The 18,898-nt window shown below is 51.9% G+C and overlaps 2 protein-coding genes across 3 annotated transcripts; both read right to left on the reverse strand.

Annotated features, from left to right (window-relative positions):
* Positions 1 to 2,442, reverse strand: MGAT2 (alpha-1,6-mannosyl-glycoprotein 2-beta-N-acetylglucosaminyltransferase). Its single transcript, XM_053266631.1, has one exon. The coding sequence runs from the start codon at positions 2,076 to 2,078 to the stop codon at positions 672 to 674; it is 1,407 nt and encodes a 468-aa protein (XP_053122606.1). The 5' UTR covers positions 2,079 to 2,442; the 3' UTR covers positions 1 to 671.
* Positions 2,443 to 4,645: 2,203 nt separating this feature from the next.
* LRR1 (leucine rich repeat protein 1) lies at positions 4,646 to 17,493 on the reverse strand. 2 transcript variants are annotated; one of them, XM_053266633.1, is made up of 5 exons: positions 16,888 to 17,026; positions 14,900 to 15,038; positions 14,153 to 14,251; positions 10,752 to 11,479; positions 4,646 to 5,849 (listed from the first exon to the last, which is right to left on the reverse strand). In XM_053266633.1, the coding sequence occupies exons 2-5, from the start codon at positions 14,942 to 14,944 to the stop codon at positions 5,597 to 5,599; spliced, it is 1,125 nt and encodes a 374-aa protein (XP_053122608.1). In that variant the 5' UTR covers positions 14,945 to 15,038; positions 16,888 to 17,026; the 3' UTR covers positions 4,646 to 5,596. The 2 variants fall into 2 exon arrangements, with proteins under 2 accessions (XP_053122608.1, XP_053122607.1); XM_053266632.1 differs by lacking the exon at positions 14,900 to 15,038 and having other exon boundaries at positions 16,888 to 17,493.
* Between the last annotated feature and the right edge of the window lie 1,405 nt (positions 17,494 to 18,898).

Raw genomic sequence — 18,898 nt, forward strand, 5'->3', positions numbered from 1 at the left:
TTGTATTACAAAAAAAAGATTTATTTTGGCAGAACTAAAAAAAGTTGCATATTTCTACAGTAAAGTGAAAAGAAAGGTATTTCCAATTTTCTCATATTATAAGCACATAGCAAATAGAATGCTTTTGCAGATATTAAGGTACCAAATTTCAAGCAAGCCTGTACAAGATTGTGGAATACTGATGTACTGGCCGTTCTCATTGTTAAAATTAATCAATGGAAACACAGTTAGAAAAGCCAATCGGAGGCTATCCTCTGAAAACTGAAAGGCTTGGGAGAAGGGACCACGGCCATCGTAGAATCACTCACCATCCCATACCTTTTCCGACATTCTCACTTTAAAAAAAAGATATATTGAAATGTGGGGTTTGAAAGTGTAGGGAATACCTTACAAAAAGGCCTGGCCCTCGATACAAAGCTCCCCCATTTCCCCACCCAGCTCCCCAGGAAAGACATCGTAGCCGTTGTTGACTTTTAGGTTGGTTTTCACATCCACCCCCCCCCGCCCCGCCCCCAGTCTTCCTGCCTGAAAAATGACATCGTTTACAGGAGCTGCTGTTCATATTAAAGCAGAAACCAAATATATATTTTGTGGGTTTTTTCTTTTCCTTTTAAACGCTTCTGTTGATTGTAGGGCCAAGCTTGGCTCCACATGCGCGCGCGCGCACACGCTCACTGCAGCCTCCGGTAACTTTTGCAGAGCTCGTGGTCCCGAATGTCGCCCCAGCCGCCGTTCTTGACGTGGGGGCTGAGCGGAGCCAGCGCGTAGCGCTTGCTGATGGCCATGGCCTCGGGAAAGAGGTGCTGCCGGTTGGTGCTCAAGAGCGAGTCGATTTTGGCACTCTGGGCCGAGGGTCGGCAGGACTTCTTGTGGTGCATGCCGCAGTCGCCCGTGTGGAAGACCCGCGGCGTCTCGGGCACCAGCACCTTCCAGAAGCGGGGCAGGCAGCTGATGGTCAGGTGCTGCAGGGTCCAGTCCCAGTTGTAGTCGTCGTAGGTGCAGAAGGCCTCGGTGCAGGCCAGGAGCTGCTCGTAGGTGTCGCGGGCGAAGGCCAGGCCCATGTTGTGCTCGGTCGACTTCCAGGTCTTCAGCTCGGCCTTGTCGGCGCGGCCGGCCAAGGAGCCGCGCACGGCGGCGTAGCTGCCCAGCGACAGCACCTGGCACTCGGGGCAGTCGCGCTGGCGCAGCGCCCAGAGCCGCTGCAGGACGTGGTGGAAGTCGGGCGCCAGGTAGTGGTCCTCCTCCAGGAAGAGCACCAGGCCCGGGTGGCGGCGCAGGGCGCGCACCCGCTCCCAGACGAAGTGCAGCTTCCACCACCAGTGGTGCTTGGTCTGGGCGAAGGCGGCCTCGCGGTAGTGGCCGAAGGCGTCCGGGTACTGCGCGTTGAGGCAGCCCAGGCGCAGCGCCGCCGCCTGGCCCACGTCGCGCGGGCAGTCGCGCGGGTCCGTGCCCGGGAACTCGCCCGGGTAGAGCTGCAGGCTGAAGGGGAAGAAGACCTGCAGCACGGCGCAGAAGTCCACGCTGGCGGCCAGCGCGTTCAGCTCGGCCGACCACACGTCGTGGCTCAGCACCAGCAGCACCTTCTCGGCGCCGGGCGCCCGCCGCAGCGAGTCCAGCAGCAGCCGCAGGTGCTCGGCCCGCTCGTGCACCTGCACCACCAGCGCCACCGGCACCTCCTCCGCCGCCGCCGCCGCCGCCCCCCGCCGGCCCCACAGCGCCTCGTTACGCACCGGCTGGTCGAAGTTGAGCCGGTAGACCAGCGAGCGGTAGTGCCGCGTCCCGTTCCCCGCGCCGCCGCCGCCGCCGCCGCCACCCGCTTCCTGGGGCGCCAAAGGCCACGACGAGTTGGAGAGGCGCCCGCCGCGGGCAGGGGCGCTGCTGGCCGGCGGCACCACCGGCTGGTCTCCCGGCGGGGGCGGCGGCGGCGGCTCCTCCCGCTTGCTGCTGCTGCTGCTGCTCCCGCCGGCAGCGGCCTCTCCTCCGGCGGCAGCACCTCCCCAGAGGACCAGGGCGCAGGCGGCGGCGCCCAAGGCCAGCAGCAGCGCCAGCACTTTGCGCTTGTAGATGCGGAGCCTCATGGCGCTGCCGCCCGCTCCCCCGGGCCGCCGTCTCCGCCTCCGCCTCTTCCCTGCTGCTGCTGCTGCTGCTGCTGCTGCTGCTGCCGGCAACGGCCCCCAGCGCCTCGGGGCACATCAGCGGAGCGGCCCGGCAGCGGCCAACGACTCCCCCAGCCGCCGTTGCCACCAGCGCCGCGCGCGCATCGCCGGGCCGGGCTCGCTCCCTTCCTCTCCCGCTGAGCGCGACGCTGAGAGTCAGGCGCCGGCTGGATCCGTCCCGCCGGCGGCGGATGAGGGAGGGGCGCCAGCAGCGGCCCCACCCCGGACGCTCCGCGCCAGCCTCCGCCGGGCTGCAGCGCCGGCTCCTCCGCTTCCGGATCCGGAGGGAGTGGGGCGCTTCCTCTCCTCCTGCGCCTCCTCGGGAGCGGCTCGGCCTCCGCAGCGCAGACTTTCTGCGCCCGGGAGCGCGCTCTCACCCCGCCGCCCGCCTTGCTTGTGACGCGGGCGCTGCCCCGGCTTCTTGCTGCAGCGCCGGGGGAGAAGGAGAAGGAGAAGGTGCTGCCGCCGCCGCCGCCGCCGCCCGCGCGCCCCTGCCTGCCTCTCGCACGCGGAAGCCCGGAGCCCCCTGCTCTCCTTCGGACGGTAAGCAAAGCGGGCCCGGGAGAAGCGCTGGGGCTGCTCCACTGGCCCGGGCAGCGCTCCCGCCTCCGCCCGCCTTCTTACCCTCCGACCCACTGGCTGCTCGGGATGGCCCGAAGAAGCGTCGCCTGCAGAGAAGCCCCGCAGGAGGAAGGAGAGAGGCGCGGAGATCGAGGGGGCGCCGGGGGCGGGCGAGCTGGGGGCGGATCCCGCCTCCTAGGGCAGCCGCCGAGGGCAAACGACTTGCCTCTCTTACACTGAGCAGTGGGAGAGCAACTGGCCCTACCCAGCCCCAGCACAGCGTCCCTCCAGGGGCTGTGGCTAGTGTCTGCCTTCTGTTTCCTTTAGACTGTGAACCCTTTGGGGACAGGGGACCATCTTCTTGCTGTATTTTGCTTTGTGAACTTAGGTTGATATATACATATTCCTCCTCGTGGTAGCAGATGCAGCTTGTCTCTTGCACACACTTGTGTCAATGCACGCACATCTGAGGCACTCCACAATACAAGCGGCCAATTCACATGCTGCAGCTGCCAGGTCTCGGCTGAACTTGTCACATCAGGAGGCCATCTCCCGCCACATAAATGATTGCAGAGCCCCAGTCCTTTTTTTTTTTGTTGGAGGCCTTCGGTGCAAGATGTTGGAGTGCAGCAGCTGTGTGGTGTGGACCATCCAGGCCAGCCACTTGCTCTTTCTGCTGCCTGAAGCACCATGGTGGAACTTAAAAGCAAAGACCTGTTCCCTTTGACAAGACAAATGCTTCCGAAAGGAAGGTTGGGGGGGGGAGGCTTGAGATGGGAGCCCAGGAAAGAGGGCGAGCTGCAGAGCAACAAGTAGAAAGGGGCCCGGGGCCCAACTTGGGATGGGTGGAAGGTGGTCTTTTCCTGAATATCTGCAGCTCAGAAAATTATGGCCACTTCCATGTCTGCAACTCAAGAAGGAACAGAGAGGGCAGCACAGTACAGCCAGCCCCATGCCTCTTTCTCCACCCCCCCCACCCCCCATGGCTTCAGTTGAGGTAGTGCTGATGGGATCCCTCTCCCGACACATGCAGCTGGGCCCAGCTTCAGTCCTCCCCTCCCCCACAAAAAGTCTGTAAACCTCACAATAAATCTCATTTCTGGGGAAGCAGGCCTGATCTAGACAACTGCACTGAACGGGAAGGCGGAGCACGTTTCCATGGGTGGACAGAAGCCAGGAGGGAGTGTGATCAGCCTGTCCCTGTGCAACGCACAGTTTAGCAAGACAGCACAGCAGCCAGCATCACCACCCGGAGACTGCTAGTGTTGAACAGGCAGGCCCTTCCACTTTCACAGACCCAAGACAGGTGGGAGGAGTGGACCTTCCCACCGAGCAGCAGGGAAAGCCACCTGTACAGGAGCAGGCCAGCACACAAGGCCCACTGGGAGAAGCCACAATTTCCAAGCCCATGATGCAAGACATACAACAGTAAGTGACCCACCATCGCCCCCAGTTGCATCACTGGCTTAAGGCACGTGTCAGTCTCTGACTGGCTCTGCAGCTCCACCCCAGTAACCACAAGCTGTTGATGTGGCAGACACACAATGCAGCACACCCCTGAAGCTGCGCAGGACACTAAAGGCCTGAGAGAGAGAGAGAGCTCTCAGTACATCTGCCCACTTAGCAGTCACTATGACTGCTGTTTTAAATCACTGCTTAAGGCTCCTCCTTGTTGGCATGTATGGTTGCCTCTGTTCTAAGGTTTGCTTGCACACACAGACAGCCCACCACAAAGTTGGCTTTCTTAGCCAAGTCTTACGAGCGGCAAACCCATTCAGTGGTGGCCTCTGCTCAGCAACAGCAGTGCCTGAGAGAGGACACTAGTGCTCTCCCTGGGGCCACTCTCCATTCTGATCAGCATGAGCCTCATCTCAGTCCAATTGTCAGCCCTTTCAGAATCTTTATGAATTCACACTTTCACAAAGAGGAGAGGGGTTTCAACATTTAATACTGCAGAGCTGCTTCATATAAGGTACTGTGCATCTGGAAACCAGGTTTGAATATAAATCACATTTTTAAGCGGAGAAATACAACCAAGCAGAGGCAGTCTTATAATTTGCAGGCACAATCTAGAAGTCGAGCTTGTGGGCTACATTTCCTAGTGATGCCGCACACCGGGACTTTGTAGTTGGGGATCAATCAGCTCTTGCATACAAAGTTTCAAGTGAAGTAGCTCCCAGTTACAGTAACGGGTTCTCTCGAATGTTACAGTTTTGCTTCAAAAACAAGAGTAAACATGACCAGTTTGTAGCAAAAATGCAAGTTGCTCTCTCATGAGACAAAGGTATCAGTAATGGTACAACATTTTGTTCTTATTTTTAAAAATGCATACCAACTTGTTGGTGGCTGAGGCAAGCATCCTGTTCAGGGAAAAGGCCAACCGTACTGAAATAACCTGGAACCTTTCAGAACAAATCCACCTGCATGAGCATCTTTGGAAAGCAGCAGAGCAGCTTCTGGTTCAAGACACACTTTGGCCCCTTGCTAATTCCCAGGGAAGGAGGGAAGCAGATTCCTGCTGAGGGCCCCAGCTTAGAATCTTCCAGCTGTCCCCATTCACAGCATCAAGCAGAAATGGGGAAAGAGGAAGGAACACAAGACATGTTACGTCTCAGGAACAGATGCTGCAGCTCTCCACACCTCAGACAAAGAGCTTCCCTAAGCAATACCTGTGAGTAAACTTCAGGCCAGCACGCAGCAAGCACCAAACTAAGCTGAATTCTGTTTGAAAAACCCAGCTTGGGTGCTTTCCTCTTTCTGAATGATGAAAAGGAGAGCAGATGGCCAACTGGAGTGCCTTTCAAGGAGGGAGTGAAGCCAACATTTGTTCTCAGCCACTAGATGAAGCCCCTCGTGTCACAAGCAGGGCTGGCTGGAGGTCATCGGATGCTTTGCAGGTGCCTGTCCAGAAACTGAGAGTAGCAAGTCAAGGAACAGAAGTAGCGGAGGACAGGGGCCTCTGTGCCTCCCATGTTATCCACCAGGACAACGGTGTGGGCCACGCTGTGGAGGTTCATGGTCACCGTTGTCTGTATGAAGCAGCTCAGACAGGCACAGCCGCACTGGCAGGTCTTTGACAGGTCCAGGTCATCACAGAGGTGAGAAGGAAGAATGTGGCTGTTGTATGGGATCCTATGAAAAAAGATGACAAAGCCGGTGTGTGTGAAAAAGCTGTTAATGCTGAATAGTTTCATTTCCAGCTCACACTACTGCACTCCAAACACATCACTGAGCTAAATTAAGCTAAAACATGCCCAGGATCCTCCCACTGCTGGGCCAGAGTCCCTCCGGTTGGTCAAGATTTAGATGAACTCTCTGAGATGTTAAAAAAAGAAGCCAGCATCCATGATACCAGACAGAGCCAAAGAGCTGGCTCCACATGTGTGAGTGTGTGTGTGTAAGAAACAAAGTTGCTGATGTGAAGGGGGAGCAGTTGTGGGGAAGAAGAGAACAAATAAGATGTTCAGCCAAAATCACTCCCATTATGACATTTGCAAGGTTTCTGTGTTTAATTATTTATAAATGCTAGAATCTTTGCTAGCTTGAATCGGTCTTACCTTCCCCTGGGACCACAATCACACCTATTGTAAATAACTCCCTAAGCAAGAACCCTGGTAATGATTTAACCATAATTTAAGGAACAGTCCTCAGTGATTCAGAAGTCATAAGACTATGCACTGTGGCCCTGGTCTCATAAGGCATGTGGGCACATAACCACCTGAGAATCCTGGGAAGTCCATGGGGAAGGAGGACAGTTCAGTGACAGAGCATCTGCTTCACACACAGAAGGTCCAAGCCCTGGCAGCATCTCCGGGCAGTGCCAGGAAACACTTGAATGGAATCCTGGGGAGCAGCTTCCTGCTGTATGAAATATCATGGAAGGGCTTGAATGACTGGTCCAGAACAGCTTTGAGTAGGGTTCAGAGATTTAACTTTCAGCTTGTCAAGGGCTGCACACATTGTGCTTCTTTGGAACATGGCTTTTTGGATGGGCAGATCCCCATAACAAACACTCTTTTCCTGGAAGGAAACTCTTCCACTTGCCTATGCAGAAAGAAATGCCTCTGATGCCACATCTCTCTTTGACAGCTGCTGCACAGAGAAGACCTGCAACTCTGATCACAAGACCACTAAACGTGGCCAGGTGGAAGCTGTCGCACCTCTCCCTGCTCCATGAGCATGTCACTCAGTCAACCCTCATCTTGCGGAGCAGCACATCTTTGCCTGCAGGCTCCTCGCCTGAAATCTGTGAAGTCTGTTTCCATGAAGCTTGAACAATAAAGGCCCATTCTCCACATTACCTCCGACATGCACACAAGCATTGATCTGCAGGAGCACACAGTTACCTGCACATGAAGCTGAACAGATGAATAGCAGCAATATGTGCTTCCAGATAAAGGGAGGCTGCCAAAACACCTACACTGCCCTAAATGGGAATATCTGTACTTTATCTTACAAAAAGATAATATCCATTGGACTGATGCATGTACACTGACCTTTAACAAAACATTCTGCTTAGTATAGTATCTGGGCTCAACTTGGGCCACAAGTCGCCAAGTGTCGTCATCACATAAATCCCCAAGTGTCATCATCACATTAAGGCACTTAAGTCCTTGGGACTTCTCCAGCCCTGAGAAATACCAACGACGTATCAAGGAACTCCACATTTTGTGCTCAGAATAGACGGTAAAGGAAACCTATGGCACTCTTCTGAGTGTGCTTAACACGTACAATATTTGTCTTTGGGTAGAACACAAAATGCTTTGACAAGGAACATGGGGATGAGGGCCAAAGGAGGAGTAAATAAGGCCATGAACAGGAGGGCAAAAGGCACATGAGGGTGTGTGTGTGTGTGTGTGTGTGAGAGAGAGAGAGAGAGAGTGAGAGTGTGTGTGTGTGTGTCTCTCTCTCTCTAAAATTAGAAGCTCCAATCCACCCATGAAGTCCGTGGCCTTGGCTTTTCAACAAACATTTTAACAGTTATCAGGTAAGTTAGAAGCATCAAATAAAAATGAAGCTGGGATCCAAAGAGTTCCTCTAGGCACGCCCAGAGGGAGAATGCCTCACAATTTGCTTTGGAAAATCTCCTCAGTTAACCTAGCAGTTGGTGATGCTGCATGACACATGGTTGCTGTTTGAAATAAACAATCCAAAAGCCCTCTCAGGCATGTGGAAAGTTGGGTGCTTCTTTGGATCCCAGGCTTTGCTTCCTGAGAAGCCAAATTCTAACGCAGATTTCAGCAATCTTGCAGACACCACGAAGTGCATTCCAGGCAGAAGCCAGGGTGCCACAAAATGGTTCACATCTACCACAGAAGGCAACAACGGAGGGTACAGTCGAGACTGGCACAGAAGCCCTCATGCTGCAGTGAGTGGGGACTGGCTGCTGGAGGACTAGACAAACCTACCTCATCACACCAAGCTGATCCTGGCTCTCAGAGATGGAAAAGAAAACAGGATCCAGCGAAATGACGTATTTGGGACCAAAAAGCAACTAACAACCCTGGCGATTTCTCTGCTGCTTGTGGTTCAATGCACTGTTTTGAGCTTTCTAGATTTGTTTTATTACTGAACTTGCTGAAGCCACAACCATCAGACCCACCTGGTTCTGTGCACTGAGACTAGAAACTGTCCCCATGTCCAGATCCCTGCAAGACAACAGACCTGTACTAGTGTGCGAAGCCCTAAGAACACTTTCTGCTGTACCCTTTCCCTGATACCCTTGAAAAACAGCTAGGGAATAGCCAAGAGGAGCTGGGCAGTATCCAGTGTGGCAAAACCACTGGATACTTTAAAGTGTGAGGGTGTAAATAATTCAGATGAACCAGAAGGGGACAGAGTAGAAAAAATAAAAAGCAGACAGAAGGATGTGCCAGCCAGTTAAAAAGATCAAATGGCCAAAAGAGAAAGCACACACCAGGTAAGAGATTCAGCATATAGGTGCTTATATGCCAATGCCAGAAGCCTCCGAGACAAGATGGGTGAGCTGGAGTCCTTGGTTGCTAATGCAGGAATAGATATAGTGAAATAACAGAAACATGGTGGAACAGTGAGAACCGGTGGGACACTGTTATCCCTGGATATCAACTCTATAGAAAGGACAGGCAGGGGCGCCTTGGAGGTGAAGTAGCACTGTATGTTAGAGAAGGGATAGAATCTAACAAGCTAGAAAACCTAGGTGGACTGGAGTCCTCCACAGAAACCCTGTGACTGCCAGTACAAGACCTGAAAGGAACGTGCTACTGGGGAGGGGACGTGCTATCGCCTTCTGGATCAAAACGCTGACAGTGACTGGGAGTTGCAGGAGGAAATTAGGGAGGCATCAAGGAGAGGCAGGGCTGTAATCATGGGTGACTTCAATTACCCACACATAGACTGGGTCAATTCACAGTCAGGTCAGGACAAATAGGGATGTGACCGGAACCGGCAGCAGCTGGTTCAATGGCAGAGAGAGGTGTGTGTGCACGCGCGCGCGCACACACACACAGATTTAAGGCAGAGGATGCACTCCCCCCACCGATGCTCAGTTTCTTAAACATCCATCAGGGCGGCAGCATGCCTACCTGCCGACCCCTTTGCTACATATTCCGGAAGTACTCGGACACAGCAGGTGCGCACGTGCGTCCACTACTTCCTGGTACTTCCAGAAAGCAAAGTGAAGGGGGCAGCAGGGAGGTACTCTGCCGCCCCAATGAAACGTGGCGGGGGGGGAGTGCATCTTCCCTCACCCTTAAATCTGTGCGCGCATGCACACACACGCGCATGCACACACGCGCGCACACACACGCGCACACACACGCGTGCTGTCGGACCGGTGGAACCACCTACCATTTGAACCGGTTCGGAGGCCCATAAAACGCTTCCGAACTGGTTCCATGCACATCCCTAATGACAATGCAGCCAAAGTTCTAGAAATGCTGGATGATTGTGCCCTAGAATAGTTGGTCATAGAACCAACCAGAGAGAAGGAGATCTTGGACTTAACCCTAAGTGGTACCCAGGACCTGGTGTATGATGTCAGTGTCATGAAACTAGATGGGCTTCCTTGGGCCTGATCCAGCAGGGCTGTTCTTATGTTCTTAATTCTCTGCCACAAGATGTGGTGACAGCCAACAGCCTGGATGGCTTTGAGAGAGGTTTTGATAAATTCATGTAGGACAGGTCTATCAATGGCTCTAGGCTACTTCCAGCCTCAGAGGTCAGATGCTTCTAAATACCAGTTGTTGGGGAGAAACAGCAAGAAAGAGGGCATGCCCTCATCCCCTGCTGGTGCTCTTCTCGGAGGCACCATATGGACCACTGTGTGAAACAGGATGCGGGACTAGAGAGGCCTCCTTGGGCCAGACCCAGCAGGGCTTTTCTTATGTTGTGTTCCTAAACTCATGCATGAGCTTGCGCCCTTCTCGTTACAACTATTCCTTATAGCCCACAATAATCTTGCCAGTCTATATACTTATTTCTCTTAGCCAGCATGCGTGCCCAAGCTTTGGTGGCAGAACTCTCACAACACGCTGCGAGAGTTCCCGGCATTGGGCGGGAGGGCGTTGGAGGATGACCGCCGGGCCTGGCCGCGGTGGGGAGGCAGCGGCGGCAATGAAGGCGCCCGCTTGTGGTGGTTAGGAGGCAGCCGGGTAGCTGAGAAGGTATGGGGGAAGGGGGAACCACCGGCCTCAAAGACGGTAGGCTGAGGAGGAGTTGTGTTGGCAGCGGCTGCCACTGCCCGGAAATGGCAGACAGGGAGGCGGTAGGGGGCTGCCGGCGGGCTGAGGAGGAGGCACGGCAGTGGGGCGGGGAGGTCAGGAGAGACTGGGGCAGGAGGTTTGGGGGGAGTGTATTGAGACACAGATGCTCTGTGTGGGGTCAGCTAGTTTAAACTGTTTTCTCTAGCATGTAACATTAGTTAATTGGTTGAATATTGATAGAAGTTGTATGTATTTTCCTATGTTTATAATTTTAAAAAGACTTAATAAAGACAATAAATGGGGAGAAAAGAAGCCCCCTCCCCAGGTTTTAAGCCAGTCCTGTCACCCTTACCTGCAATTGACTGTTGCTCTTGCAGAATATTCGAATAAAGTCAATGGGATTTTTAGCTGTATGTCGGGAACAAGAGGCGTGGACTGCTCAAAAGGATTCCCAAATAAATCCAGATTCTCGAGGGAGAGTTTTTCAAAATCTTGGGGTAAAAACGGGAGCTTATTACGAGCAGCAGACAAGAAGCGAAGCTGGCGAAGCTGACCAATTTTGAATGGCAGCCTAATTAGATGGTTGTCATCTAACTTCAAGTGAACGAGTTCTCGCAACTGGCAAAACTGCACTGGAAGCGCTTTGATTTTGTTTTGGCTGAGATCCAGAGACTGGAGTGACTTTTGGAGGGTGGAGTTGCAGAGAGCGACACCAAAGGACTCCAGCTGGTTGTCCTGGAGGCTGAGCTCCTGAAGGCACACGAGGTCCCCAATGGTTGCCGGCAGCTTCTTAATGCAATTGTGACTCAAGTCCAGTTTCCGGAGGCTCTTGAGGCAAAGCATGCGCATATCCACACGGGCCAGTTTGCAGTAGGAGGCTTGGAGGTGCTCTAGGGAGTATGGGAAGCTCCGGGTTAAAGGATACTCCTTCCTCGATGCAATGGTCATCTTTGTCTTTGGTTTCTCAACTTCGGACGCTTTGGGCGGGACCAGAGTTGGGAGCGGCAACCTTTCCTCTTCAGTCCCTCGGTGAGCCAGCTTCACTGCAGAGAGGAAACTCTTCAGCTGGCTGACGTTTGCCTGCAGCCAGAATGGCAGACACAAATCAAATCTCTTTATTTCTGTCAGCAACCAGCATGAGATTAAAACAAATGTAGAAGGGAAAACAATCAAACTTCTACTACAAACAATAAAACCAAATAAATTTTTAAAAGTCCTCCTGAACACAGATCAAGGTACTGAAAGTACTACTGTACTGAAAGTACTACTAAAAATACATAACTAAGAATAAAAGGAGACAACAATATTTCATACTTATGAGATTACTACATACAAATCAAAATTTAAACAGTTGCCTTCCCGACTCCTGGACACAAATCAGCATTTGCAGGCTTGCTGGCTTCTGAAGCACACCAGCACTTTCTGATGCATGACACATACACGTAGGAGTGTCAGGAGGCAGAAGGCAGCTTTGCCTAGTACTGCCCTAACACAGTTAAAAAGCAGGACTGTCAGAAGGGAAACATCAGTGAGGCTGGGCCAAGGTTGCCCCAATATTCAGGTGCATCAGTAAGAAGAGCAGCTCTCACTGAGGCTTCTAAGAAATGCATGTCAGGGGAAATAATGTATCTGAACAGAGATTCACCAACACCGAAACCAGAAGAGCTGTTTAAATAATACTGTACAGCTTTTTCTTTAAAATATAATTAGAATCAAGTCACTATGCAATACAAATCATACAATTAAAATCCTCTTTAGACTTCATTATATTTACCTCATTTCTAAAATTATGCAAACCTAAAACATGCTGAAGAGCAACATCAAGATCTAGCTCACTGGATGGTACCCACGTTGCAAAACAGAGACCATCCCATTCCATTCACAAGCTGAAGAAATGAAAGAGAGACTGGGTCTAGGGAATAAATGCCTTTCATTTTTATTTCATCCAATAAGAGGGCTGAACTTCTCCAGTGTTCCCGCTAATATTTTTCATCTGTGCGTGGAAAGAGTTTTGCTCTGGGTGGCAGTATCAAGGCAGTGTGTGTACACATGCATTCAGGGCCTTCCTGATTCAGCCTGAGCGGGAACTTAACCTGATTAACCTGACTAACCTGATTAACCTGACTAACCTGAAGCGGGAACTTCCTGATTCAGCCTGAGCGGGAAATTAACTGAGCAGACATTTAAAAAATTGTTTGTGCATGCACACATGTGCACGCTTTGGAGGGAAGACTGCTTCTAACTGCCGTTTCTTGAGGTTGGAACTTTGCAAACAGGAGTTTGTTAACAGATATCAAAGGAGGTTTGCGTGGAGACACATCAACGGTCCCCCTTTATCACAAAGGAGACACTCAGCAAGAGGAGAAGGGTGAGCACTACCCACTTTTGTAATTTTCTTGCAGGTATGACTTTCTGCCTGAGGGGCAGAAGTGAAGTCATGGGTGTGCTCTCGGTGCAAAGAGCTCCTGGCTCTCAGGGAACAAGTTCATTCCCTCAAAACTGAGGAGGCTGACCTTGAGAAGCTCATAGAGGCAGAGAGGTATGTGAATGAGACCCCCAGGGATATGATAGAGGCATCCCACTCCCTGATTCACAGCTCCTCCGCTGTCATGGAGAATAAACATCTCAGGGAAGGAGGACATCAGTCTGAGGAAGAGGAGAATGCTCCCTTAGAAGGGACCCCCTCCTTGGGTGATGCACTCGCATCCTCTAGCACAGAGGATAATCCTTTGGGGGTTGAGGCCAGAAAAGGTGCAGAAGAGGGCAACCAAGATGATGAGGGACCTGGAGCACCTTCCTCATGAGGCAAGGATACAGCATCTGGGTCTTTTTGGTTTTGAAAGGAGGCGGCTGTGGGGAGACATGATAGAGGTCTATAAAATCATGCATGGAGTAGCGAGTTAGAAATTTCTCTCTCTCTCTCAGAACACTAGAACCAAAGGTCATCCCATGAAACTGAAGGCCAGGAAACTTAGGACAACAAAATGAAGTACTTTTTCACACAGTACATAATTAATCTAAGGAATTTTTTGCCATGGAATGTGGTGATGACCACTAGTTTGGATAGTTTTAAAAGGAGCTTAGACAATGACTCCTAGTCTGGCGGGTATAGGCCACCTCCAGCCTCAAAGGCAAGATGCCTCTAAATACCATTTGCAGGAGAGCAACAGCAAGAGAGAGGGCATGCACTCAGCTCTTGCCTGTGGGCTTCCCAGAGGCATCTGGTGGGCCACTGTGTGAAATAGGATGCTAGACTAGATAGGCCTTAGACCTGATCCAGCAGGGTTGTTCTTATGTTCTTAAAGAGTAAGAAAACAAGTGTCCTCCTGCTTCTCCAAACTACTGTGAATCAATCCTGTTAATGGAACAAACAGGCACCCTTTAAAGTGGGGACTCTCTCATAACAGGATAGCAACTGTCCCCATTCACTCTCCTACATCATCTATCCAGTATCTACTGACGGTGTCTCCCTTGTGTTTATTCTTAGACTGCGAGCCTCTTTGAGACAGGGAACCGTCTTCTCATCCCTTGGTATATAAACCGCTTTGAGAACTAGGGGAAGGGGACAGTGTTTCCAAACACAGCACATACATATTCATGACCACCACCCACCCCAAATGGGCTTCTATCTGCAACAAGTCTCCCTCCATATCCCACAAGGCATTGCCAAGAAACCCTCCTCTGGCCATCCTTCATTGAACAAAAAAGAGCCACGTGTCCTTGCTAGCTGCTGCTTCAAGCTTAACTGCTTACCTTACTGAGGCAGAAGTCGACGGCCGGTTCTTTCAGCCGCACAGTGGCTTTTCCTTCCTCCACAAACTTTGTGAAAATTTGTTCTATGTTATCCTTCAGCTGGATTTAAACAGACAAGAACACAAGAGGATCATGAACCTAAGAAAGACATCCCCTACCAGAATCTGAGAACAAGATGGCACACACAGGAGCAGCAGCATCCAAGTTTGGTTGCCAACCAGGCACTGGGAACAAATGAGGTCTCCCTGCAATTTGCCAGTGCTGGAGGCAGAAAGCTGAACCAGATGGGCTCCCAGGCTGACCAGCAAGGTCACTCTTATTTCATGTTCTTGAGGATGGGGCCACAGCCAAGTGGGGGAGCATCTGCTCTGCATGCAGAAGGTCCCAGGTTCAGGCCCTGGCAGCATCTTCAGGGGAAGAGCCCCTGCCTGCTGGCATGTACAAGGTTCCAAGTTCCCTGCCTGGCAGCATCTCCAAGATAGGGCTGAGAGAGACTCCTGCCTGCAACCCGGGAGAAGCTGCTGCCAGTCTGTGAAGACAGTACTGAGCTAGATGGATCAATGTTCTGACTCAGTAGATGGCAGCTTCCTCTGTTCCTATAGGGCTAGAGAAAAACCTGCCTCAAACCCTGGAAAGCTGCTACCAGAGCAGACATATCCAGCTAGATAAGCCAAGTGTCTGACTTCGTATAAGGTAACTTTCAACGTACCTATATTATTTATGACAGCTGTGAAGCTTCCCACTTACTTGGAGCAAGGGCAGATGACCCTCGTCTGTCTCTACTCCAGGCATCTCCGCAATATCCCACGTGCCTGCCCCAGGTGCTTAAAGCCAGGGTTGAGGAGGATTAAAAATGTGCAGGGAACGGGAGTGCTCTTCTGTGGGGCTTTTGAAAAAAAGCAGCTTTGGCATATTTGTGGTTTAAACAACTGTTGCTCAACAAGAATGTTAAAGAACTGAAGATATATCATACACCCCCATCCCAAGCAGGACCATGAACACACCCTGCATTGCCCAGAAAGCATCACTTTCCCCAAGACAGCCCCAAATAGGACTTTCCTGGGTATATCACATGAAAACGTGTGCACTTCAGGAGCTCCCTTTAACTGTCTGACAATGTACAAAGTTTTCCAGAAAATGAACTCATTCCTCAAAGCCAAGACGTGTTCACTTTTCAGCTGTTTCTTCGCTCCCTGTGGCTTGCTTTGGACATGCCTCGAGGATGCTGCCCTCTGCTGCATACACAGGCCTGAGCAAATCAGCATCTGTCTTTTGAGCAGCTTCTTCATAACTCAGGTTAGTTAGTCTAAGAGTTACTTCAATTACCAGGGCATCTGGTTACCTTCTGACCAGAAGAACCACTCCCATGGTTCTTCTGGTCAGAGGAGAGGCATGTCCATGGTCACTTAGTGAGCTTTGCCCATCCTGCGTTCTTCAGCATCAGATGCCAACCACCCCCCACCCCACCCTACCCACACTCTGAAATATTGCCCCAGTGGAGGAACACCTAGAACGCTCAAGCAGATGCACTGGGCCATTCTGTCTCTGCACAGGCTTTGTGCAACTTCCATAAGCTCCACTGGAATCAGCGAGACTACGTCGAGTTGGTTGTGATTTCTTTACCTCCTTGCTGGATATTGCCCATCATAGCCCCCGACCTGGTCTCACCTTATCTTGGCATTTGCCCCACCAACCTGCCGGTTTGCATCAGCTTAAGCCTCTACCTTCAAGACAATTCTCCAGCTCTCCTGGGCTTGTGCTCAAACTCCTTTGCCATCCGTCTTCCCACTTCTCCTCAAACCCTATAGAGCCTTTCCTGGACTCTGAAGGCCTCGCGGTTTCTGTGATATCAACCACCATTTAGCATTTCTTCTCTGTGAATGCCACCGTCTTCTTCAAACTGCATTTCCTATCATCTTGGAGACTATAAATGTTCTAAACAACAACGGCACACATTCTTGTGCTCTAAATGGGACTGGCACACCCCAACCCATTACATGGGAAGCTGCCATATACTGAGTCAGACCACTGGTCTATAAAGCTCAGTATTGTCTTCACAGACTGGCAGCGGCTTCTCCAAGGTGGCAGGCAGGAGCTTCTCTCAGCCTTATCTTGGAGAAGATGCTGCCAGGGAGGGAACTTGAGCTTGGAACCTTCTGTGTGCAAGCACACAGGTGCTCTTCCACTGAACGCTGGCCCCATGCCCTAAGGGATGTTCTCACACATGGAGCAGTGTTCCCTCCCACAGGGATTCCCTTCCCAGAGGGGGGATCCTGGGAGTTGTAGCCAACAACATCTGGGACTCCCTGTTAGAGGGAACACTGCTCTGCAACTGAGGGGAAGCTCTGGATGTGCCAGCCTGCCACAGAACACACCGGCTGTCCCAGGAAGCTGCCCCCGCTTCCATTCTTTGCTTTAAGCCAGGCCTGCTCAGCTTGGCCAGCCTCGCCCACCAGCTGTTTCTGGACTACAAGGCAAGCCGGGGTTAGGGGAGTTGCAGGCCAGCATCTGCAGGCGGGCCGAAGTTGAGCCTCCCGGCTTGACGCTTCATTCCAACACCCACCCGCAGCTGGGAGGCGAGAGGACTGCAAAGCCCGCCCGGGGGGGACCCCTCTCCTGCCCAGGCCAGCCCTCCGCAGGGGGTGTCCTCGGCACCCGGGCTCTCCCTCCCTGCCCCACTGCCTCCGGCGCCCTCCCCCCAGGGGGATACGAGCTGCCCGCCAGGCGGCCCTTACCGGGTACTTGTTCCCGGGGCGGTGCCGGGCGGTGCTGAGCAGCAGCCAGGCGGCCCCACCGTCCCCGGCCCCGGGGGGCCTCCCGAGGGAGAGCAGCGCCCTGACGGCGCGCCCGGGGCCCCGCAGCCCCGCCGAGGGCAGCAGCCGGCTCGACACCGACACCTCGCAGGGCAGCCGCATCCTAGTTCCCGGCCCGCGATTCCCGCCTTCTGCGCGCGCACCGCCGGAAGCTCGGGGAGGGGGCCTTCCCGCTTCCGCCCGCCCCACGCGTGCGCAGCAGAGCCGCAACCGGCCTGTCCGCGCCGCCGCCTGCCTCGGGCCGGGGGCCGTGCTGGGCCCGCCTCGCGGCCTCCTCCCACCCCCGTCGAGGTCCCGGCGCGCCAGGCAGACAGAGGACCAGTGGAAGCCCGGGCAGACGCCGCGGAGGGGCGTGTGTGTGTGTGTGTGTGTGTGTGTGTCCTAGCCCAGTGTGCTGCTGACTACCCTTCCCAGCATCCGCAGCTGCAATGGCCTTGCTTGGGGATGCTGGGGGTTGTAGTCAACAACCTCTGGGACTCCTTTTTAGAGGGAGCAATGGCTGGCTCCCCCGTCTCCCGCATGTTTCTTTGTAGTTTGCGGCCTGCTTGCCCGCTCGCCTCCCTCTGTAAGCCGCTTGGAGAACTTTGGTTGGAAAGAGGTCTAGAAATATTCGGAGGCCTAGAGGTGTCGCAACCGCGCGCGAGGCAGAAGCTGTTGCTCTTGAGCTATTGCTCTAGCCTATTCCTACATCTATGCTGAATAACCAAGATCGATTTCTTGTCGTCTCCTTTTTTTAATTTAGGTACAATACAACAAATACTTATATACCACATTTCAACCAAAGTTCCCAAAGCTTTGGTTGGTTTACATACAGAGATTAATTAATTGATTAATTGATTAATAACTTAAATGGCTCCCTGTCCCCAAAGGGCTCACAATCTAAAAAGAAACATCAGAAAAACACCAGCAGCCGCCTCTAGAGAGAGGCTGTACTGGGGTTGGAGTGGCCAGTTGCTCTTCCTCCGGCTAAATAAAGAGAATCATCACTTTTAAAAGTGCCTCTTTGCTCGGTTAGCAGGCGAAGCTTGTAGGAAAAAACAAAAACTGAAAGAGAGACCCTCAAGGAACGTTAGTTGAAAGAGCTCAAGAGGAATATTAGCACTAAGGACTGGAGAAGAGGAAGAACGAAGATCTCTTTTCCCCAAGTGCTGTTTTTATTTCTTCCTGTGCGAGGCAGACACCGCAAGCAGATAGAGCCCTTGTTGGTACGATACAAACAACATAAGGACTCTGTACAATCTGTTGGCACATTCAAATGATGTAGCCAGTGTTTCTTTTGCAAACACATAAAAGAGGGTTCAAAATATATTTACACCATTTTTCTTCATGAGTTGTTCGCTACCTGCTATGCCTCTAAAAGTTATATATATGTTGTTTCCATGTGGATTGACCTACATAGGCCAAACCACTCCTCCTATTAGAATATGTGTTCAAGAGCACAGAATTAGGATTCAGAATGCATCAGGAGGCACCATACTCACCAAACACTTTCATACTCATCATTTGAAGTTATGATTATTGATAAAGTTATTAGTCATCAATTTTCAAAAGTCAATGTACCCCCTCAAAAATGGTCACAGTCACAGAAAGATGAGATGGATATTTTTGACACAGAGTATGTTTCCTTCTGGTCTCAGTGACAACATGGATTATTCTGTCTTTTATAATGACAGTGATTAGTTTGTCTTGGCATTGTCTCTCTAAGACATAAGTTTTGGGCAGCATACAAATGTGTTAAATAAATAAATAAAGGTATAGCTTATCTTCATTATTGTTCAAAAAAGAAGTGTAGCCGCATCGATATTTAAGCACAGTGATTACAGCAGGGTCATATGCCATTCCTTAGAAGGCAAAAAGTGAACTGCTCTTTTACAGTTAACACAATTGTTTGACACAGTTCATTAAAATTGTAAGTTCGGCCTTTTACTAAATG

The sequence above is a fragment of the Hemicordylus capensis genome, chromosome 1 (assembly GCF_027244095.1).
Source record: "Hemicordylus capensis ecotype Gifberg chromosome 1, rHemCap1.1.pri, whole genome shotgun sequence".
NCBI lineage: Eukaryota > Metazoa > Chordata > Lepidosauria > Squamata > Cordylidae > Hemicordylus > Hemicordylus capensis.